General features: G+C 43.7%; 1 protein-coding gene across 1 annotated transcript in view; it reads left to right on the top strand.

Annotated features, from left to right (window-relative positions):
* ZNRF3 (zinc and ring finger 3) overlaps positions 1–17,238 on the top strand; it is a gene marked incomplete at both ends in the record, with an annotated part of 70,126 nt that extends 52,888 nt beyond the window's left edge. The window contains 7 exons of the mRNA XM_079544099.1: positions 9,446–9,520; positions 11,042–11,173; positions 12,082–12,192; positions 12,883–13,050; positions 13,878–13,980; positions 14,395–16,140; positions 17,195–17,238. Coding sequence (XP_079400225.1) covers positions 9,446–9,520; positions 11,042–11,173; positions 12,082–12,192; positions 12,883–13,050; positions 13,878–13,980; positions 14,395–16,140; positions 17,195–17,238 — 2,379 coding nt within the window. The remainder of the gene's footprint in view (positions 1–9,445; positions 9,521–11,041; positions 11,174–12,081; positions 12,193–12,882; positions 13,051–13,877; positions 13,981–14,394; positions 16,141–17,194) is intronic.
* Between the last annotated feature and the right edge of the window lie 6,509 nt (positions 17,239–23,747).

Raw genomic sequence — 23,747 nt, forward strand, 5'->3', positions numbered from 1 at the left:
CACTCGCTCCAAGTGTGAGATCTGACAGTTTATATCCACATGACTGTAGTTAGGCAAGTACTCTGATCTTCAAAAGCATGGCATGGTGCACAAGAACCATAACTCAGCCCTCAGAATGTTGGCTTTGAGTTAGAGATCTGTGTAGATGCTGGGCATATGAAGGCAAGTTTGGGAAACAGAAAGCTGATGTGATTGCACAAACATTTGTCTAATATCTTCAAAATTTATGTGAGCTGATCTTGGTAAATTTGGATTATTTGGTGGTGGTATAACCTGGCATTCAGAAAAACTTCTTAAGAAGTGAAGTTCTTAAAGGAATGGCTGTATTACAAAATCTAACTTGATATCAGAGAAACCGTTCTATGGTGCTATGATTCTCTGATTTACTGAATTATTTTAGTTTTAGTTTGCTCTGTCTTTGCATTGTAGATAACTAGAAAAAGTTATGTTATATTACCACAGTTATATTATTATTACAGTATTATTACAGTTTCAAAAATGAGCACATCTTGTGACTATTATATTTTGGAGGTTTTTTGTCTGTAAGAATGCTCATGCCCTGAAGGGTTATAAAATGTAACAAGATTTCTGAATGACCATTCATTTCTTGGTTAGTTGTCATGAATGCTTCTTGCTGGGCCACTGTTACATGGTTCAAGACCAATGCTCTCTTCCTGTGCTCACCCTTCTTTCTGCAACTGACTTCTCCTCGTATCAAGGAGAGTTGGCCTGCACTTGGTCTGTAGCAGCAGAAGGCAGGATTTGGGGAACAGAGTCCCTTAAATGCAGAGTATCACAACCAGTAGGCTTGGCTGTATTCAGCATTAAATGAATGCCCTGTTCATGTTTTTTTTCTCCACTCTGTCTAGACTATGAACTAATGGCAGTAGTTCTCCCTAACCCCGGAGTGGAGAGGCTCTTGTGGTTTTTTTTCTTCTTAGTTTTAACTGAGAGCTACTTAGTGCTGAGTGGTATGGGTCTATGGATCACACTGCAAGCATAGAATGGTTGGGGATGTAAGATGCCCCCAAAGGCCGTCTGTTCCCACTGCCTGCAGTGCACAGGGACACCCACAGCTCCAGCAGTGCTCACAGCGCCGTGCCCTGAGCGTGGCTGTGTGCAGGGATGGGGCAGCACCAGCTCTCTGGGCACCCTGTGCCAAATGTGATTGTATAGCATATGGGTGTATGTCTTCTTTTCAGACCTGAAGTACATAATGTTTTTTAATAGCAATAGTATTTTTGAATATAGATTTATAGTTTTGCACTTTCAGTATTGCTTCTTTGATAAAGCAACTGTTATAATGCCATATATTGCAGTATCTGCAGGATACTTGTATTATAAAAGCCATCTCAATGTGCCAGAGCTGCTAAATTGAGAATTACTGACAGGAAGAAATTTTATGTTGGTGCAATCTTTTGATGCTTTACTGTCTTGTTCTGATAGTGTTTGCTTTTGTAGACAGAAATCTAAAAGCTCCTTTTTCTTTATCTGAAAACAAGGTTTGAAATGCATCCTGCTCGTGCTTTGCTGAACTCAGTGTTTCTGGAAATACTGGGGAATTGTACATTAACAGGGCTGAGGCATCAGTTGGTTAATCTGTAACTTTTCTTCCTTTTCTCCTTCCAGCGGCCTGGCTTTCTAACTGTGGTTGTGGCTCAAGGGGCAAGGTGCTTTTGATGAACGTCAGCACCTGATAGCAGTGTAGGAGGGGGGATAGGAGGGACAGCCTGCATTGTACAGATACAGCTAACATTCTCTGTTGCTCTGAGAGGAAAAAGATTTGGGAGTTTGTAATTAAAAAGTATGCTTGACTCAATGCTGTGGGGTTTGTGCAAGATTGGCAGTGATAAGCAGAGCACAGCAGTCTGTTATGGCAGAACATCTTTCTTTGCTTGTGGCTGATGTTCCATGCTTCTCAAGTAAAATGGGTTTTATTACCATTTTCTTTAAGTGATACCATTCCTGTTGTTGAAAATCAAATGTTATGTCTTTGTTCTCAAATCTCTGCTTTTTCAGTATGCTTATAGCTGCTATCTGCACAATGGGGCATGCAGTTCATGCTCCCTGCTGAGTTTACGATAGAGTTCTTCGAGCTGCAAGATGAAACCTGCATCTCTTGCAGTCGAAATTGCTGAAATCCATGACCACTCCAGAGGAATAAATCACGACACTGGACTTTCTCATCAAAAATCATGTTCCTTGGAGACATGGCACAGGCAAATGGATTGCTGCTGAGTGTTGATTACATGTTACCAATATGCTGTGTGAGAAGCTGGCTGACTTGTTCAGAGGACCAAAGACAGCTGATGATAGAATCGGCTACAAAAGGATTCAACCTCACGCAGCTTGTGTAATCCCACTCTTTTGGCAGATTAATGACCGCTGAGTCCACAATGTGGAGAGTTCTGACGTGGAATATTGAGTTGATGGGCTGGGTTAAAGTAGAAGATATGCCTGAAGTTCAGTAAATCTTAGTTCATAGAGAAAACAAGAGGGAAAAACCTCAAAAGCTGACAGGAGAAGTGCAGGTTTGGTTAGACTGGCTCAGTTATCAACTAAATAAGAATGTATAAACCAATTCTCCTGATGACTCCATTTACTTAGAGCAAATGTATTATATTTTCTGCTGTCTGCCCCCACCCCAGAAGGAGATATATTTCAAAACAAAAAGAAGAAGAAAAAAGCCCCAGTCATACTTAGTACAGCTGTGCAATGAGGCCCCACTAATAGTGCATACTGGGCACCTGATGGAACAGTTAGGTAGCTTGCTAAAAGCAGCTTACTGGCATTTGTACTGTGGTTAGCACCTAAACCATTGCTTAATCCTTCTGTCTTCAGCATTTTTTTCTCCAAGAGAATAAATCAACTCCTTCATATGCCTCATCCTACAGATATCACTAATAGTTTGTACTTACAGTGCACTGAGTTTTAGAACCAAATTCATGCAGTTGGATCTCTAGAGGCTCATCTAGAAAGACAGGTACATAGTTCTAAATGTAAGAGTATTTGTGAGGCTGAAGTACTAGCAGTAAGTTCTGTCTGTGGCTTCATACAGGTAGCAGATACTTCTGAAGCATCTTTTCCTACTGTCAGTTTTATCTAGGAATTTAGCTTTAAAAAAAAAAAGGTGTGTTTTTGTTGATAGCTCTCCATGCAAATTAAAGTGCTATGGAAACAGATGAATCCTGTGTGATGTTTGCAATAAAATTTTTTTTAAAGGACCTTAAAATGTGTAATAAACACACTGCATCTTTTTGTTTCCATAGATTTTTCAGCACAAGAAGTTTCATAAAGTCGGAGGCTGGTGGTGTTTAAGGGATTGAGAAAAAGCAAATTCAAAGGTGGTTCTGTAGCTCTGATTTTTAGTTGCTCTAGAATCGTCTATGCCTAACATTCAATTATGGGGTAAAAAAAAGTCTGCCTTATATCTGAATAAACTGATGCAGAACTGACTTTTTTAAGAGAACCCCTAGGTCTTTGTCCTCCTTGCTGGACATCTTACTTTCAGCCCATTCACATTACCTAACCACTGTGCTTCATTTTGTGGCATTTCTAATGCACAAAACCAGCATTTTTAACAGCTTGTTTTCTTCCTGGACTTTCTGAGGGGAAAACTCAACTACCTTGCTTGATTGTTCCATGCCTGGTTTATGATTAACTGAAGTATACTTAAAGCATTTTTAACCTGTTGTGTACTGTGTCTCACACAAAGCAAAATAATCCAATAGAAACTGCTGTGCAGATTGGAAAATGCAAATCTCAAACAGGATTATTGCTAATGAAATTCTATTAGTTACTTTAATTCTTCAATCAAGATGAGTGGAGACATTTGTGCAGTTCTGAGGTGAATTTTTTTTGCACGTGTCAGGGAGCAAAGTAGTCACAGCACTTGAAGCCAATGCAGAAAACATCAGTTGAAAAGGGTTCTGTAGCTGTATATAGGTAAAATCAGTATATGAGACAAAGTTAGAGCAGGAGCTGGATACCTGGATACCTCTCCTGTGACAAAAGGCTGAGGGAGCCGGGGTTCAGCCTGGAGCAGAGAAAGCTGCAGGGAGCCCTTGTTGTGACCAAAGGTAGAGAGACTACTTATGAGGGACTGTAGTGATAGGACAAGGGATAAGAGCTTTAAACTAAAAGAGGAGGGTTAGATTAGGTATTAGGATGAAGTTCTACTAAAGATGACACTCTGGAACAGGCTGCCCGAAGGAGCTGTGGGTGTCTCATTCAAGGCCAGGGTGGATGAGGCTTTGGGCAGCCTGACCTGGTGGGAGGTGTCTGCCCATGGCAGTGTGTTGGAGCTGGTTGGAACCAATAGATGGCTGTGTGTTGGAGTACTGCTTACAGTGTTTGCTGATGTGATCGTTGCAATACATGGCTACAAACCTTTCAGAGCAGTTATGGACTGAAATTCTCTCCGCATCCTTTGCTACCTTTGTTCTCTGTGTTGCTTAGATAAACTTTAAACATACGTATCGTGCCTCATCAGTTGTTTCCCTTCACCTGTGTAACCACAATGTTATCATGCTCTGCATGGACCTCTTCCTGTTCTTTTGCCCTTCACTCAACTTTAAAGATTTGTTCCTCTCCTCTAATTATGCTTCTGCATGACCAGTCTGTTATCTGCATCCACTGAAAGCACTGCTTGTGGCTCTGTTTTCTCTTTGGCTTGTTTGCACGAAGCTGGGAATGGATTATGGCTCATGTTGGATGAGAGCCACCCTTTAAGCAACACACCAAGAACCTGCTTCATCCTCATACTTTTCAGACAGTGAAAGAAGGTTGTTAAAGAAGAGAGCTACTTACAGAATGGCTGAGGTTGGAGGGACCCCTGGATGCCATCTGGTCCACCCCCTGCTTAAGCAAGGACACCCATTGCCCAAGAGCGTTCAGGAAACTTTTCTCTAGGGATGGAGACTCTGTAACTAACCTTCCCAGGCAGCCTCTGTTAACTGTGTTTCCTGAGGTCCAGATGGAATAGGAGAATAAGCTTGTTATGGGAAAGTTAGCTGATTCTGCTCTGTACACAAGCACATGCTTAAATACCAAAAAACAGAGGAAACAAAGGATTGAGTGCCGTATCCAGAGAGCAGATTCAGCTATACACCCTGATTTCTGTTTCCAGAGTGGAATCACCTTCCTATTGTTACAGTTAATGTCGATTTAGTGTTTCATTATTCTTTGTACTTGAGGACAAAGTAATTTAGGAGTTGCCAGTAGAGAACTTCCTGGAAACTGTTGTCATCTCCAGTCCTCCTGCTCTCAATGAGCGGTTTTTGCACTATTGGGCCTAACGTTTGCACGTGTCAGAGTTAGCTGTTGATGTGCACGGACGATACAACAACTTCCATGTAACATCAGTCAGGATCACAGACCCATAGAATGGCTTGAGTCCGAAGGGACCCTCGAATGCCATCTGCTCCCAGTGCCTGCAGTGCACAGGGACACCCACAGCTCCAGCAGTGCTCACAGCGCCGTGCCCTGAGCGTGGCTGTGTGCAGGGATGGGGCAGCACCAGCTCTCTGGGCACCCTGTGCAGTGCCTCACCAGGAGGATGTGGGAGCACTGTTCAGGAAGAGTAAAAGTTAAGGTGGTGATGATTCTATGCAGTAGCCTTGTCAAGCAAACAGGTCAGAGCCGTTCTATAGCATAGGCTTTTGAACTCGGAATGTGAAGAAGAACTGGAAGGTGACTGTCATTATGAACAAAGAGTAACTATTTAAATTACAGAAAGTATATCACTGCTTTTTTATTATTATTATTTTTATTGCTCCTTACAAAAGAGGAAGAACACTGCGATGCAGTAAAATGTCATTTATTTTAAACCATTGAAGGGAAGTAATCTCAGAAACTTCTATTCCTGGCTTCTTTACTGCTTTCTGCTAATTGCACGGAAATTGAATTGGGGAAATACACGTTTGACCTTGGAGTTGTGAAGGTAAAGCAGACGGCAGTATGACTTCTGTTCCTCTCTCCCAGTTGGTGTGCCTCTTTGTGATCTAGCTTTTGGCCGCTTCGCTCAGAAAAATGTGTTTAGGGAGCAGTCTTTAAAGGGTTGAATAGCCTAATATGCAAAAGTCACATGCCTATTATAGACCGGGATCATTTTAATTGGGACTTGTATTGGCTGCATTATTTTGAGCTGCCCTGATTGCTAGGGAGCAGATAGGATGTTTTCAAAGATGTTTTGGCTTTAATTACCCAACGGGTTTGGGGATCAGAGGATGGAAGGGTGTCCCTGCAGCCTAACCCTGAGATTTTTGGAGCTGTGGGTGCACGGTGGGCCCCCAGTTTGCCCCCCTCCAACCTATAGGAAGGAGAGCATGAGATGAGAGAAGCGGCTGTGCTCAGGCCTCAGCCTGCTCACACTCGTTTGCTTCTCAACAGAGCGCTGCGGTTTTAAAAACGAGTTTTAGGGGAGGAGGAGGAGGAGGAGGAGGAGGAGGAGGAGGAAGGGGGAGCGGCGAGGAGCGGCAGGCTGTGTGGTGTGTTTGTGGCTGCTCTCTGATCTCTTGCCAGCGAAACCTGGAAGGTCAGGCCGGGCTGCCGCCAAGCGGCGGAGCTGGAGCCGCAGAGCGCTGGAGCGGGCGCTGCTGTGTGCTGCTTCCTGGGATGGGGTGGACGAGGCGCGTGAGAGGGGTGGGAACCCCTGAAATGTGTGCACTGTGGAGCTGGTCTCACTGCGGAGACCTGCCTTGGCGGAGCCGTGCTGGTCGTCCCCTCTCGTGTGCCTTAGCGTAGCTTCCAGGAAGATCTGTGCTGTCATCTTTCCCGGCACAGAGATGAAGCTGACGGGTTGGGAGTTCCCTGGGTTGTCCTTTCTACCCTTCCTAAAAATGAGTGTGACACGGCCTTTTTGCAGTCACTGGGGACTGCCGTGACTCCAAATATCATTGGGAATGACTTGATGACTGTGTGAGCCAGTAACCTCAGAAGTCTGGGATGCATCTCTTTGGGACTCACAGACTTACGGATGTTCAGTTTCCTCAGGTGGTCGTGAACCTTACAGCAGGAATGTCATTGCTGCCCCATCTTCCACCTTCTGAACCATCTGGTACAGATTGCCCAGAGATGTAGTGGATACCCCATCACTCATCCATCTGGGAGACACCTAAGCTCAGGGGACAAGGCTCTGAGCACCTGATGGAGCTCTGTGTGTTCCTCTTCACTGCAGGGGAGAGGGAACAGATGGCCTTTAAAGATCCCTTCTGACTCAATCTTCCATGGTACCAAAGAATCAAAATAATCCTGTGACATATCATGATTAATTTTCAATGTATTGGCTTGACGCACAAGTATTAGTGGGATTAAATAAAACTTGCTGTGTATAAGCGTTGGGAGGGATAAAAATTCAGGTAGAATGATAAGGGAAACCCTCCTGATAGGTACAATACTACTGTTGAACAGCCTTATAGAAAATGTTTCCAACTGTATTACTTGGGATTCCTTCCAGTTGTCTTATACTGCTTACTATTGAGACATGGCAAAGAATGTTATCGTCTCCAGCACAAATTTTGAACCCAGTTGGTATTTTTAATTTCTAATGTAGAATGGCTGAGGTTGGAGGGGACCTTAAAGATCACCCAGCTCCATCCCTATGGGGCTGGGTGCCCACCCCCCCAGCTCAGGCTGCCCAGGACCCATCTGTGGCCTTGGCCATCTCCTGGGATGGGGTACCCAGAACTGCTTTGGACAGCCTGCGAATGCTGATTTTGCAGTAGAGAGTAAAACATACGGATTGCATCTCGTTCACGGGAACTTAATGAGTTGCTGTGCCGTGTACTGCTCATTTGATGTGTTTGCAAATGAAGAATTTTTCTGAACCGACCTCTAAATCCTTTTTAAGAATATTTCCAGAGATCAAAGTGCCTCGCTTGTTGGCTGACCATTCTGAAAGAACAGCCTAAATACCTTGAACAGTTCTACATGTGCTGCATGTTTGTAAAAGGTGCCTCTTAGGGAAACAGGGATGAGTTTTCACCTCAGGGCCACATCTCTTCAGTGGAGAATGTGTACTAAATTCCTTTTAACTTTTCCTCCCCAACAGCTACTAGTGATTAGCCAGGTGTGCTGACTTCAAAGAGGACAAATACCTGCTGCTCTGAGAAAGAGACTCCGTCTGGGTGTTGGTTTCCTTCATGTGCTGTCTGATGGACTTTGTTAGTTTTAAAATAAAAATGAAATAGAAGAATAGAAAAAAGAAAACTACCTGAAGATGTTCAAATTCACAGTTTTGTTCTGGCCAGCCGTCATCTTAGCGTCTGATAGTCACAGGACATGGGGGAACGGCTTTAAACTAAAAGAGGGAAGGATGAGGTTTAATGTTAGGAAGAAATTCTGTACTCAGCGGGTGATGGGACCGTGGCACTGCAGCCCAGAGCTGTGGGTGCCCCATCCCTGGAGGCATTGAAGACTAGGTTGGATGGGGCTCCGGGCAGCCTGAGCTGGTGGGGGCAACCAGCCCATGGCAGGGGGTTGAGGCTGGGTCATCTTTAAGGTCCCCTCATTCTGTGCTAAAGCACTGTGTGATGTTTCATAATCCACAACTTTTGGGTGCTTCCTTTATATCTCAGGTTCAGGTTTTGCCAGTCTCTCTGCAGAGCCAGTGTCCTCTTGTTTAGTCTGTGATGGTGGAGGAAATAATGCTTTGCTGTCTGCATCCACCAAAGGTAGAAGCAGATTTGAGAAGCTTTTGGCAATGATTGCTCTTTGGAGCTGCTGAGCATCTCTTGAGTGAAATGTGGAGAGGCACAGTGGCAGAAACAGATAACACTGTCTTAGCCTAGATGGTTAAAGTACTCTTTTATCTATCCCAAGGAATTTTAATATGTTCTAATTATTTATTTTTTTCCCACTGTTGGTAACTCCAGCTTTGGATGCTATTAGTTGAAAGCTTCGCATTTAAACAGCTCCGATGCTGAAACATTATATGCAACAGTTCTGACCTCCAGTGGCCAGAAAGAGCAGTGTTCTCTGCAGGCACTTTGTACACAAGTTGATACCAAGAGCTTGTTATGGCCAAGACACAGATCATAAAGAACCTGGTCTGCCTTTATTTTTCTACTCTAGTGAACTCGCATCTCACCCCAAATCACATGGTATGCTTTTTGATAGTGCTTTCAAGTAATATGGAAGGGGGAAAAATAAAAGTATTATATTTAAAATCTTTGAAGGGTCTTAATGACATGTGAACTTATTTTAAACCTTGTTGAAGAAGGAGTTTCAGTGGGAAAAGGCAGAGATTGCAGAAGCTACAGTGAAGTTTAACCGCGTTCCATGTTGGTTCCATGACTTTGTGTTTGCAATGACTCTGTCATTTACTTTAACTACACAGAATCTAGCAGTGTGAAGTTTGCTGTCCTGAAATGAAGAAAGAGAGTAATTTCGGTGGTGACTGTGATCTTTTGGGATAAGTCTGAGGATGCTGTCTTTCCTATTGCAGGCAAAAAGAGCAGTGCAGCGAGGAGCCACAGCGGTCATCTTTGATGTTTCTGAAAACCCAGATGCCATTGATCAGGTATGAGGGAGGGAGCTTAGTTTTATTACACCCTCTGTTGGACTCCTTTAGAACTGCGGAGGCAGCAGCGCAGGGTAGGCAGGGCTCTGAGCACAGCAACGTTAAGACACGCAGATTCTGGCCATCTCCTGCTGATCTTCTGGCAGGCAAGAAGCAATGGAGATGCTGAGAATGATAGGAGAGGAGCGTGGGGAGTTAGATTTTTCTTCTAGCCTTTGCTAGAATCTTGAATCCAATAGTGGTACTGCATTTTTGAGGAAGGATAGAGGCAAATACGAGTGGCCTCGAGGCGATGAGGTTTCTGCCCAGCACTGCATACAGGGGGTTTGGCCGTGCCCAGCTTTGATCAACAGCATTATTGAGCAGCTGTTATTTTTGAGATTGTAAAATGGGCTTCAAACTTCAAACGAATTCCTACAAAAAGAAAAAAAAAGAAGTATAACTATTTTTTTCTTATTTGCAGCTTTGAATTTTGGCCTAAGTATTGTGTGGACCAGCAGAATTTTTCTTTTTCTTTTTTTTTTTTCTTTTTCCCCAGGGGTCACTGTGTAAGTTCCATCTTCTCCTTTTAGATGGGTGAGGTAATATTTCTGTGAGAAGCTTTGAGAAGATCCTGCCAGGCAATTTCGAGTTAACTGAGTAGAGAAAATGAGCTTAACAAGCATGAAAATAGTCTACATTTGGTTTAGTTTTCTTCTGTCTTAAGAAAGATACAGCAGAAACAAGTGAAGCGGAATATTTTCAAGTGCAGCTGAACTTCCTGAGGAAAGAGAGACTCTGTGTTTACATTTAAAAAGCTGGCTTTAATTGTGAAATTAGCATCTGTTGGTCTGAGGAGTATGGACTCTGCAGTAGGTATTTGGGAGCTGTGGTCTGCATGTGCATCAAGGCTACAGCCTTAATTTTGCAAACATTCTCAGTATTTTTTCAAAAATTATCTCACAGGGGTGTTATCTATCTTGTTTCCAGTCTTTTCTCTGTATTGCAACTTCCAATTACTCTCAGCCATCCGTCCATCTCTAAACATGCAAAGCTGAGTTGCTGCCTCTGTGTCTTTCATCTACCAACAGCTCTCCGTCCTTGACTGTTGCTAATTAACTGGGTGCAGCTAGCTACAGTGATTGGAAAATTAGTTGATTATTGACTATTTGCATGAACAAATAAAATGGAAAGAGGTTAGGGCAGCAGCTGGCATTGTAGGCTTTATTACAGGACAGAGCAGCAGCTTATGCAAATGCTCACAACCAGAAGATGAATGACAAGACCTAGTTTCACATACACCAACCACAAGTGGTACTTGATTGACTGCTTTCTATGCAGTTCTGGACATTTGTGTGTCATGCATTTTGATTCTCAGCCAAAGGACCTAAGTGAACAGTTAGGTTTGTAGTAGAGAAAAACGATTGGTGCTGGAGTCGGTTCTGCTTTCACATTCATTTCCTCTTCTTTCCATTCTCCAGAAGAGGAGAAGTACTTGTGCTGAGATGTGCCTCCTGAGCAGATTTGTTGTTGTTGTTCTAGCTGAACCAGGGCTTAGAAGACCCTCTGAAGAGACCAGTGGTGTATGTGAAGGGTGCGGATGCTGTCAAGCTAATGAACATAGTTAACAAGCAGAAAGTGGCACGAGCAAGGATTCAGCATCGCCCCCCACGGGTGAGACTTTAAGGAACTTTATCTAAACGTTGCCCTGCTGTTACTGCGTGCAGTGCTTGCTAACTGCAGTGCAGAGACTTAACAGATGAGAAATTCTGCTGACCTAAATCAACTGAGAAACTTTACTGTGGACAAGTGGCTACGTTTGATTTAAGTGTAGAATCCACAGTGTGGGACCTGATGTCTTCCATATATATGTTCTTTAGAATTTATAAGTGGCTAGCAATTTTACATAATAGAGGCTTTCCTTTTTCTTAGGTATATACTACAGTTACTGTATGCACCTAGCAGTTCAGATTTGTAAGATAGTCTGCCCTGTGTTAATTAATTTCTTGGGTGATATTTTAAACATGGGTTAGTTATTTTGTATCTGATATTTGTAATTTTAATAGAAAATGTTATTCTAGAGATTTTTTTAGCACCCATTGCATGTAGCTGATATAAGAAGAACAAAACTAAAAGTCAGCAATGACCCAGTTACCACTTTGGTTTTGCTGTATTTTCAAGGAATACTTCTGATACAAAAAGTGAGAAGTGCACCATTTGCTGAAGATGTAAATACTCATTTTTAGTTGCTTAGATATGCAAGCAAACCAATAAGAAAGGAAAATTTGTACTAGTACAATTCAATTTAAAAAAACACTCTGTTTTCATGTAGAATTAGCCCAGGGCTGCTGTGAACCTGACATCTCCTGATTGGCACTCTGTGTATTTCATTCACTTGCAGTAACGCATGTACCTCAGGTTTGTCCCATAGAATCCTTGTTAATGAGCAGAGTGCATTGACTTAACATTTTCTGTGTAGGTATGTGACACTGACCACTGAGAAAGTAGAAAAGAGAAAGGAACAGTAGATTTGACTCTGATAGAAAGATAGGAAAAATAATAATGTTGTTCTAATTTTTAAGCAACCTACTGAGTACTTTGATATGGGAATTTTCCTGGCCTTCTTTGTGGTTGTGTCTCTTGTTTGCCTCATTCTTCTTGTCAAGATCAAACTGAAACAACGACGTAGTCAGGTAAGAGCAGTAATGGTTTATTTATTGAATGCTGAAAGTTAGTTTCTTTTATTTCACCCTAGAACTTGCAGCCTTTAGGAATACAGGATGCTGACTTAGAATAGCCATCTCTGGGGAAAGGGTTTTATCCATGGGTGTAGGCCTTTGAATGGATGTGACAATGTTTTTAAAGGAGATCTACGCTGACCTTTGATGTCCCTTCAGTTAAATTCAGACACTGAGTATTGAACGAACCATTTGGCCTTTGGGAAGGAAGAGTATTTCTGTTCAGAAGTTGAGTATCAGTAATGCTGTTGTACTCCAAAAGAAGTCCAAACGTTCATTCATGTGTTGTGGAGAGATTGTAATGATTTAGAAGAAATCACAACTCTTTTTCAGTAGAGTAATATCCTTTAATTCTTAGTTGGAGAAGGTTGTGAGGTATAAAATGTGGTAATTCTAGATGAGGTATTTTTTCCTATCAGGCATGAAGGAGAAAGCAAATAGAAGCTAATGGACCTTGCAGTTTGAATTTGTAAACTGTTCAGTGCGTGGGTATGCATGTATAAGGAATGCAAAGCACGGTGCGTTAGTTTGAGCCTGCTGTGATTTGAAAGGTACATTAATTTGATGCGGTGGTGTTTTCTCTGCTGCTACACTACAGTCCCTTATGCAGCAGTGTTGCCTTTTTTTCTTCTTCTTATGTTCTAGAATTCCATGAACAGGCTTGCAGTGCAAGCACTGGAAAAAATGGAGACCAGGAAGTTTAAGTCTAAAAGCAAGGGACACCGGGAAGGTAGCTGCGGTGCTCTGGATACACTCAGTAGCAGCTCTACCTCTGACTGTGCCATCTGCTTGGAGAAGTACATTGATGGGGAGGTAAAGGATAGAACGTTTCTTCAACATAGGCTGAGAATATAGTTTATAGCTTGATTTATTTTAGCCCTGTGACATACAGCTAGCTGTTGGATGCATCATGTATTGAGGTTGTGCCATTTGTCGGACAGATCGCATTGAGCAGCCAGCTCAGCCTCAGCTGCATTGTGCAGTCAGCAATGTAAGTCTCAAGAGCTTTTCACCACGCTGCAAAGTGAGAGCTGAGGAGGTTTCACTTTGTAGGTTGATCCCTCCCTCAGGCTGCACTGATGGGAGACCAGAGAAGGGAGGGAGCTCCACAAGGTTCAGGAGCCGGTTTCAGCCTTCTGTTTATCATTTCTGTGTTGATGTCAGCGATTGCCTTCTCTGACGTAGTTCTACCAGAGAAAGCAATGAAAGGGTGAAGTAGAAAATAGGCCTGTTAAGACAGCAGCAATCAATAATCAAAGCTTTAAACTTCCATATAAAGAATGAAAGCGCTGTTAATTGGACTCCATTGATCTTTGTTTAAGTACATTTCATATTTTGGGGATTACTTTAATACTTTAGTACGGGTTCCCCCAACGCATTAAGGCACAGGACACACAGTAAAAAGCACCCTGAGAAATGCTGGCTACTCGCAATGAAGTTCTAACATTAGACCACTTCTTCAGAGGGTTTATCCCTAACCACTGTGCTTTTGGCTGAATGTAGTGGGTTTTTTTTTCTCCTTACTGCTTCTAGAGCAGGAATTTGGCTATGTTAAAAAAAAAAAAAGAGCTAGGAATAAAGTGTGAAGATTTACTCATTAGGCATCAGTACTTTTTATGTCCCTCCATGTGTTCCTTTAGGAGCTGCGTGTCATTCCCTGCACTCACCGATTTCACAAGAAATGTGTGGATCCTTGGTTACTGCAGCATCACACCTGTCCTCACTGCCGCCATAACATCATTGGTATGTCCTGCTAATGAGGTGGGGATGCTCAGCTGCATCGTGTGTTTTGGACTTCAGGCTTCACAGTATGAAACAGAAGCTATGCCTGTAGATAAATCTCTGTAAAGCCCATAGTTTCATTGTAGTGCAACCCTAGAAATGCAGTTGTTTAAAAATGACTGCATACTCTGGAGTATCAAGCCACATTTCTGTTTTTCCCTTGTTATGGGCACAGTGCTCAGCAGAGAGCAGCATTGGTCAGCCCTTGAACACAATGAGGACAATTACATTTAATAGAATTATTTAATAATTTTTTTTTAAACTGGTTTGTGGAAAGTAATGTGCAAAGCAAAAACAACAGCATTGACTGCCAGATTCGCTCTTAACCTGCATGACTATACTCCTACTTCTTCACTCCTTATTTCTCTCCTTTAGAACAGAAGAAGGGAAACACAGGCCCAGTCTGTCTGGAATCCATCAACTCAGCACGCAGCCGGCAGCAGAGGGTGATTCTGCCAGTCCATTACCCAGGCCGGGTGCACAGAGCGAACCAGATAACAGCGTATCCTACACGGACAAGCATGGACCCTCATGGAAATCCCATCACAGTACTTACAGTTGAGAGACACGGTGAACAGAGCCTCTACCAAGCCCAATCTGCAGCCTATATCCGAAGTTATCAGCCTATTCATTTGGACCATGCTTTAAACACACACCACTGCAGCCTGGAACATAGGGCTTATTCTCCAGCTCACAACTTCCGACGACCCAAGTTTGGAGGACGAAACTTTTCTAAAGCAGCGTGCTTTTCCCAGTACGAGACCATGTATCAGCACTACTACTTCCAAGGCCTTAGTTACCCTGAGCAAGATGGACAGCCTTCAACTGGCATTTCCTCAAAGGGTCCTTCCCGTGCCTTTCAGCCTGGTAGCAGTGTGCTTTTCCCTCCTGTGGTACACGTAGTGCCCTCATCTCGCTTGGAGAGTGGCAGTACCTCCAGCTTTAGCTGCTATCACGGTCATCGTTCAGTGTGCAGTGGATATTTAGCTGACTGCCCTGGAAGTGACAGCAGCAGCAGCAGTTCTGGTCAGTGTCACTGCTCCTCCAGCGATTCCATGGTTGACTGCACCGAGGTCAGCAACCAAGGTGTATATGGGAGTTGCTCCACGTTCCGCAGCTCTTTGAGCAGTGACTATGACCCATACATCTACCGCAGTAAAAGCCCTTGCCGAGTGGGTGAGGCTGGTGGTACAAACAAGGGTGCAATTGTTCTCTTGGAGGACCCCCATCAGGATGAGCTTCCAGCTCACAGTCACAGTCTGGTGAGTGCTGACTGCCGGCCTGTGCCAGCTTCTTCCTCAGGGGACCAACTGTCTAATTGCAGCATGGATATGAACTATAGCAGTAATTCCTCACTAGAGCACAGGGATCCAAATGGCACTACCTCAGAGGGAGGACCTGAGGCCACTCCTGGTGCTGCCTTGGATGTTAAAATGAACTGGAAGAATCCAGAGATAACAGGGCCGCTTATGGAGCAAGCATGCGCGTGCTGCTTTGAACTCCAGCACTCTGCCCTGGAGCCTAGAAATGGGACAGCTGACTGTAGTGCACTCTTCCTCAGTTCTCCGCTGTGGGGGGCATGTGGCCCAGGGTTAGAACCACAGTCAGGGAGCACCCAGGGCTTGTACAGTATTAAATCAGACCACTTGCATAGGACAGATAGGGTAAAATACGAAGGGTTGCCATGCTGCTTCTATGAAGAGAAGCAGGTAGCCTGTAGTAGCAACAGTGGCAGTGGAGGCGGTGGCTGCTATACAGAAGACTATGCAGTGAATGTGCAGTACACGCTTCCTGATGACACCTTGCCGAGCTGTTATAAGGGTGTACATGATCTGGGTCAACGCATTCCCATCATTCCTGAAGACAGAGACTGTGAGCTAATTCTACCTACAGAGTGCCAAGGGACCCACACAGGTGGCTGTAGTTCCTGGGATGGAACATCTGAGCTAGATGCTTACCTGCACTGCCAAGGTATAGGAGAGGTACAGGATGAGAGGGAGGTGTGCTATGAGGCAACATCTTTCCTACGTCAAAACTGCTCTCAGGAAGAGGAAACCAGAATGCTCTTTCCTAGTTCCACTCCGCACTCCCAGAAGTTGACAGCGACCACGCAAGTCACAGGTAATCAGTTTGCTTCTTTTGGTTACTCCCTACCTTTTAACTGTAGCATATGAAATGCGAGATCCCAGTTTCCCAGCTATGTGCAGCCTTAATGGTTACTGCAGTGTTTTGCATGAGAGCTGGTTATCAGTTAATCCTTCCCCCAGCAGTGTTATTTTGTTAACTATGCTCATTTGGCCTTAGCTAGAGCGATAGAAGATGGTAGTTAGGAGCTTTCATTCTCATACTTTGTGGGGACTGCTAGTACCAGGTCCCCAAACCAGGGACGTTGTGCCGGTCTGGGAGCTTTGATATGTTTGAATGGATAACACCAGAGTAGGCAAGGCCAGAGTGCCAGGAGGGGACTGACAAGATGCAGCTGAAAAATAAGAGTGGAAAACTTGAAACTGCTGTAGGAGAATATATGAGAAAATCTTTGCCACTGACCTGCACAAGGGGAAAAAGGAACCACTCATGGAACAAAGGAAGTTCTTTCTTATCTGCCTTGCCTAATGGAGTTTATTAACTCATTAACACTTATTAACAGAAACATCCTAGGCTGGAAGAGTCCTTGAGGCATTATCCAGTCCAACTCCCTGCTCAAAGCAGTCAGCTCTGAGATGACACCACGTTGTTCAGTTGCTCAGGTTAGACTCAGTTTATCCAGTCTGATCTCGACAGTCTCCATGACAACCTGCAAAAGACATAGGCTGCACCTCTCTGCCCCTGTCCCAGTGGCTAACTGTTCTCATAGGGAAAAGTTTCTTTTTATATCCAGTCATATATTCATTTAGTGTCTCAGTGAAAGCCTGTTACCTCTTGTCCTCCACGCAGCACTGAGAAGATCTCAGTTCAATTTTGATGACAGACATAGCATCATAACTGCAAACAAGCCCTGCTTCCTCACCCTCTTGTCACAGGGCAAGTGCTCCAGCCCTCAGAGCACCTTGGCTCTGTGCTGAACTTGCTCCAGTCAACCACAGTGTTTCTTGTACTGGTGGGACCCAAACTGGACACAGTAGTCAAGATGCAGTGTTCTTTAGTTTTAACCAGAGATTTTCTCTTTATCGTTCAGGTGCTGGATCTCATCCCTTGGAGAGAAGCCAGACTGGTGACTAGACTTGTCCAGATGACACCAGGTGGAGAAGTGGAGCTTATCACAGACTCCAAATTCACACGGACTTCAATTTGTTAAGCTTTGACAAACACACAAAAGTGGTAATGTGGAGAAGTCCCTCCCCCACTTCCTCTATGTCCACATCAGCTTGATTATCCTCTTTCTCCCTTTTGCCTGAAGCCTTCAGGCCTCCATTGGTGTGCAAAGCCCATGTGGGACATGGTGTGGAGCATTCTGAGCTCTAATGCTGTTTCTATATTAATGACAAAATGTTATTTATATTTTTCTTTTTAGAAGTGACCGTGTCAGCTCTTGCTGAGAGGTTAACACGGTGTGTTAAATAAGCCAGGCTATGTGTAGACGCTGTTACCTCCTACTTAAAGGAGTCCAGCCTTTGATAAGCTCAGGGCTACACCTGCCTTAGAAACCAGATAGCACCTTGAAATAAAGTAGTCCAGAGGGATACAGCTGCTGAATGGATGTTCAGATATCAATTAATCCTAGTAGCAAATCCTAGTAGCCAGCAACTTATATGCGTGATTTTGAGAGAGGTGAAGGATTAGACTGTCTCCTTCTTCCTCTCCCCTCCCCACCTTTTATGCTGCTCCAATGATTTGGCTGGGGAGAGTCTCCAGCCATCATGATTAGTTTTAACAGACTGGGGATAGGGATACTGTTAGCTCGGGTTGTTCATATTCCCATTTCCTGCTAAAACATGGACCTCATTGTATCTTCTGACTGGTGAAGAATGTTGGGGGGGGGGAGCGACACCCTTCCCTCAAACAGGTGGTAGAAGAAAGTGTTTAGAGAGGGTGAAACCTTTGTAGATAGTCAATCTTGGCTTCCATAGGAAGTTTTACAGGCACTTGTAGCCCCCCTCGTGGCTGTGGGAAATGCTGGCATATGCAGGACAATAGGGTTTGCAGGGGGCTTGCGCTTGCCTGGCTCACGTTGGAAATAGGTCAGAATCTGTCTTGTTCCCTTATAGCCTGCAAGCATGCCTAAGGGGAAGCAGTGCTTGTCACCCATTGCACACGCGGGGAAATGAGGACTTGGTTTTAGTCATGGTTTCCTTGCTTGCTGTGGATGATGTAAGCTTCCATAGATCGATCTGTTTTAAAGGTTTCTTGGGCCCAGCCAGTTGTGCTTCATTTTCGTCTCGTGTACAGAGCGTTCTCTGTACTCCATTAGCCTGGGCACATACTTTTGTTCTTGTTCTTGTACTAGTGGGGACATTGGTTATCATGGGATAACGTCTGTCGTCACTTCTGATAGCAATTGTTTCCTGTGGAAACAGCGGCTTCTGAGTAAGAGGCTACCATAGCATGGTTTAATTGCCTGTCATGCTGCATGTGCCTGAGGACACAGTGTCATCCTGTCTGCTATATTCACAGCAGGAATTCTCCTAAAGGGAAACTACTTTGTTAATGCCCACACTGCCAGCCTGCTGCAAAGATTGGTCTGAAGTTCAGTAGGCTTCGAAGGTATTTAAAAGTCGTGAAAAGGAGTTGCATGCTTCACCTTATGTTTGCAACCATGACGTCCTTGACAGCACTGGGCTGATTGTGAGTACCAGAAAAGGTAACTTCTTTTCTGTATAGTCCCGAAGGAAATACTTTATAAAATGCAAACAACCAAGAAAGAAACAAATTAGGTTGGTTCATTTACTTTTCCTTTCTGTACTCGGTAAATTAGGAAAAAACAATTCTGTTGGAAGCAGTTCCCATTAGATCTCTCTAAGTGAACAAACGCCCCGATCCAGCTGTTCAGAGAATTGACACAAGCCAATACTTGGGTAGAAAACTGAAACAAAAAAGTAAACATATTTCCTGTGTATAAAGTTTATTGAAAACGTATTCATTCTCTGAATGACTGCAGTAAGTGGCATGTGTTAGGAGAAGCAACTTTACGAGGCTTTCTTTTAAAAGTCTTACCTTTCTCCTTCCTCCACTCAAACGAAAAGCATTGCACACGTCATGGGATGCCACCTGGATTACCTTGCTTGGTGTTTCACCAGGCACTGTGAGGCCACTGAGATGCACTGTGCTCCACAGCTGCACGGCGCCGGGTGGCAAAGCACGGTTCTGCAAAAGGTATTTGAATGTTCTGGCTCATGGTGTTCCTGTACCAGCCTCCTTCACGTGTTGTGGGGATCTCTGCCAGTCCCACAGTTCTGCAGGCCTTACAGAGATGCCCTGTGCTTGGTTTCTGTGTTTGGCTTTATGGTCAACGTGTCGTTCATCCTCAGTATGTCTGTCCAGTTATCGGCCAGCTGCCGTGATAGGTGGTTTTATAACAAAATACCTTTCTACTGCTTCCATGAACAGTTGTCATTGTGTTTGGCTCATGAGGCACTATTTAAAATGTTTGTTGTTTTTTTTTTTTAATGATCTTATAGCACTTAAAATTGTTTTGTATAAAATTTGCTGTAAAGATTTGTAATATGGTCAAAGGGCTCTTTCTCCTTCATTACCATTTTTTTAAATGTTTTAAAAGCTAGAAAGCATCCTGTATATATTCTGTATATGTATAGCAGCACATTTCATTTATGGAAATATGTTCTCAGAATATTTATTTACTAATATATTTATCTTAAGCCATGTTTTATGTTGAGAGTGTGTGACATTATTGTAATAATCATTGAAAATCACTAACACGAGGCCCTGTAAATACATGATAATTGCACACAAAGATTTTACAGTACTTGCCGACCAAAAATGATTTAAGAAAAGTTGTAGTTACCTGCAGTTTTGTAAGAAAGTGTACAAATGTCTGTATTAAAAAAAAAAAAAGGCAAAACCACGCAAAAATACAGTTTTATTGCATACATGTGTGGAAGTCGTCCTTATTTGTAGGGAAAGGACACAGCTGTGCTTCTCCAAGTGCAGTCCTACGTGAACTGCTTTCAGCAGCAGTGCTTCTTTTGTTAAATAGCAGGTAGGCACATCTATGCATGCACACACAGGTACAACAATGGGATTAAAAAATGCAAAGTTTTCTTTTGTGATTTATTTTTTTTCTTCCCCTTTGGAGACAACCCGTAATATTCCGTCCCAGGACCATTCAACTTTCAGGTAAGTGCCACGCTGGAGTACACAGAATAAATCAGTATCTTACTGGGCATTATGCTCAGTGTAAGGCCACTGCTGGATTTTAGCTCCTTCCTAATTGTGTTCCCAGCAGCCTCGCTGCCTGCTGTTTGCTGTCCCTGCTCACAGCTGGCAGGTCTTGCTGTTAAGGAGGAGGAAGTTAGATGTTAAAGGTTCCAAAGGAAGGGAGGGCAAAGGTGTAGAGACAGAAGGAGGAGAGGAGGATTGAGGCCGTAGCGCACCAAAGCGTGCTGTGGAAAAGATGGGGTTAAGTGCTCTGCTGTGGGAAATGGGGAAGGAGATGCAATGAAGCTTGACACTGCAGGGTGGCAGTCTGTAACTACCAGGGCAGTTCTTGGACTTCTGTGTAGAAAGAAGGCTGTGTGAGAGGGTCACACAGGTCTCCGAAGGCTCAAATCACATGGCAGCTGGCACACACCTGCTGGAAGGTGTCCTCATTTCTATTTGGAACCTGCATGTTTCCTGTAGCAAGGGAACTTACTTGTGCTTTAATTTCAGATGAAAATAATCTATTGTCCTGAACTATGACTGCTTTGAGGCCTGAGCCATCATGGTGCAAATGGATGCAACAAATGGAGAAGTCACGTTGAACAGATAGGCTAAATCCAAATCCATGCCCCAGCTCATGAAATCACTGGTTCCACTGCAGTTAAAATCAGCGTTGTGCTGCTCTCGTTGTGTCGACAGAGGGCATAATATGATCAAAGACATTCATTGACACATCGAAGAAAATGGCTTGGATGTGATCGCTGGTGGTTAACGATCTCCGTGCATGTATGTACACGTGTAAAACACAAACATATACTATTGCTGAAATACTTTGCCTCTGTATGTTATGTGTTCTTTGTGCAGTGACACAAAAAGATTCCATTCTCCTTTGGTTGCTTCCATCTCACCAAGGTTTCCACCTGGTAACTCTCTGGATTAGGGTTCTTCCCCTTCTCACCTAGGCCTGTTCCAGTGCATTGTAATTCAGTCACCTCAGAACTCACCCAGGAGATGAGCGTTATTTCTTAATAAGATCGTACACTTAATTAAAAAGATCGTACATTTTCTTAATAAGATCGTACGAGTGCTAACGCTGGGTGTTGGAGCACGGTCTCATTTTGGCAGTAGCAATTTGGAGTGTGTCTGCTGAACTCTAAGGCAGATAGTCGACAGTGTTGGTCGTTGATGTTCTGCACAGCGGTTTGTGCAGGACGCAGTGCTCAATTTCGGTGGGCTCCTCGTGTGGTGAAGGTGTCTTTTGGAGGTGGCTGTGTTCTTACAGCTGGAGCCAGCCTGCCCAGGTCTTTGTCTGGGATACAATAGACCCGAAACCAGATCTTTGATGGGAAAGGGAAGCCCTGCGCTTCTGTGACTTGCTTGATATGAAAGGATCTCATTCAGAGTAAAGAATACATTTCTCTCACGGGAATGAAGAAAAAATAAAAAAATAAGGCAAACGTTTCCAGAATAAACAAGTTTAAAAGGAGTCTCATAGACTGGATGGCAAGAAAGGAGAGCACAGTAATCCCCTCTTGTGCAAGAAGAGACCGGTGCCTGTGTGACAATGGTGTTCCTAAAAGAAAATGAGTTTTCTTGGGCTTCTCCCCGTGCCACGCAATGCTCTTCTACACTTGAGCAGCACAAACTGCGCTCCTCCCGCGGCAATTCACTGCATTTAATTTTTTATAATTGTTACTTGCAGCCATTTGCCGAACGCGGGATGACCACATAGAGACGCAGCACATACTTCAGCGGTGAGTCATCTCAAGCAGGATTTGTTCTTTTCTTGTCAGTCTGATTTATTTCATGGGATATCCCCTGGATTTACAGTAAATTGTCTTTCAGACTGAATTTTGGAACGCAAAATTTCATCCTGAAAAGCACAAGCGCTCGGTAAAGCTGAGAGCTGCATTACCCGCATGTACTGGGGGCGGTGCTGTGGGAATAGGGCTCCACTTCTCATTCCAGTTAGCAGAATGATAAGTTTACTCAAAAATGTCTAGGATAATATTCAGGTGAAACTCTCATTAAAGCGTATGTCATCAGAGGGTTGTGAAATAGGTTTCTGTAAGCTATTAAGAACTGGCTGGGCTGGTCGGATTGGGTATTTGTTGAGAGTTATGGTTTTGCAGTAGACCCTTCCATCTGTAAAATGGTGCACTAGAAAATCTTTAGCAGTCTTTTGCAATGGCTGAGAAGGCTCAGTGAGCAGAAGGTGACACTGGAACAGCTTGTCACGCTCACCCAGCGGCATCCAACGCCTGCTGCTGTGTTGGCCTGGATGCATTTAGGATGCTGCTTCATTTTCCAGTAAAAATCTCACATTTATACCTCTGCAGGGAATCCTGGACTACAGAAACCATAGTTCTGCAGTGCTGTTGGGTTGTCTGGATGAGCAGCACTATAAAGCCCCAAGTCAGATGATGTTAATGTTTAAATGAATAAATAGATGAAGATGTTGGATGTTAGGATGGTCCCAGGAGTATATGCACATGAATTAGCAGGATTGGATGAACAACCAAATAAAAATACAAGCTAGACACGAGATTCAAAGGAAGAAGGAGCACCTGAAGCAATTGTTTCATCACTGCTACCAAACTGAGAGGCTGAGTTACTCTTCTTAGTACCCTTCTATCCTATGTACCAATAAATTCTGTTTTTTTTTTCCCATGATTACAATGTAGTGAAAATTTATTTTTCTCAGAGTGTAAACTAACATCTTCCTATGAAACGTCAGCAAGATACAAGCATAATATCCTGTATTAAATAATTTCCGATACATATATAAATATATTACTATGACATCACACTTTTTTTTTGTTTTAAATTATAGTCTCTATTTTCTCTCCAACTTAAAAAATATTAAGACGAAAGTACATACAAAATCATTGAGTCAACAAACTATTTTTAAAAGCAGATTTTGAATTGGGAAGGCCACTTCTCCTGCTGGCGGCCAGCAGAGGTCCACGCATTCTGTGGACTTCTGTAACCAACGTGCTGCATAGAATGGCTGAGGTTGGAGCGGACCTTAGAGATCATCGAGCTCCAACCCCCAGCCGTGGGCTGGCTGCCCCCCACCCCATCAGGTTGCTCAGGGTCCCATCCCAGCGTGCCCCCAGGGATGAGGCACCCACAACTTGCACACAGTTAGGAGACAGCTTCACAAAACGCAGTGCTGGGGAACCAGCAAAGTGCTCACTGCTCCTATTCCTGGTGCACCCTTAGTGCTATGGCTTCTTCTCCACATAGCCATGGTAGCAGCCAAGAGAGCAAACCAGATTCTGGGGTGCAGTAAGCATAGCACAGCTAGCCTGTCAAAAGAGGTGATTCTCCTGCTGTTTAGCTGTACTGTGGCCTCACCTTGGATACTGCATATGGTTCTGGTCTCAATATAAAAATGATGTTGAGGTCCT

This window comes from Tetrao urogallus (assembly GCF_951394365.1).
Source record: "Tetrao urogallus genome assembly, chromosome: 17".
In the NCBI taxonomy this organism is placed as follows: Eukaryota; Metazoa; Chordata; class Aves; order Galliformes; family Phasianidae; genus Tetrao; species Tetrao urogallus.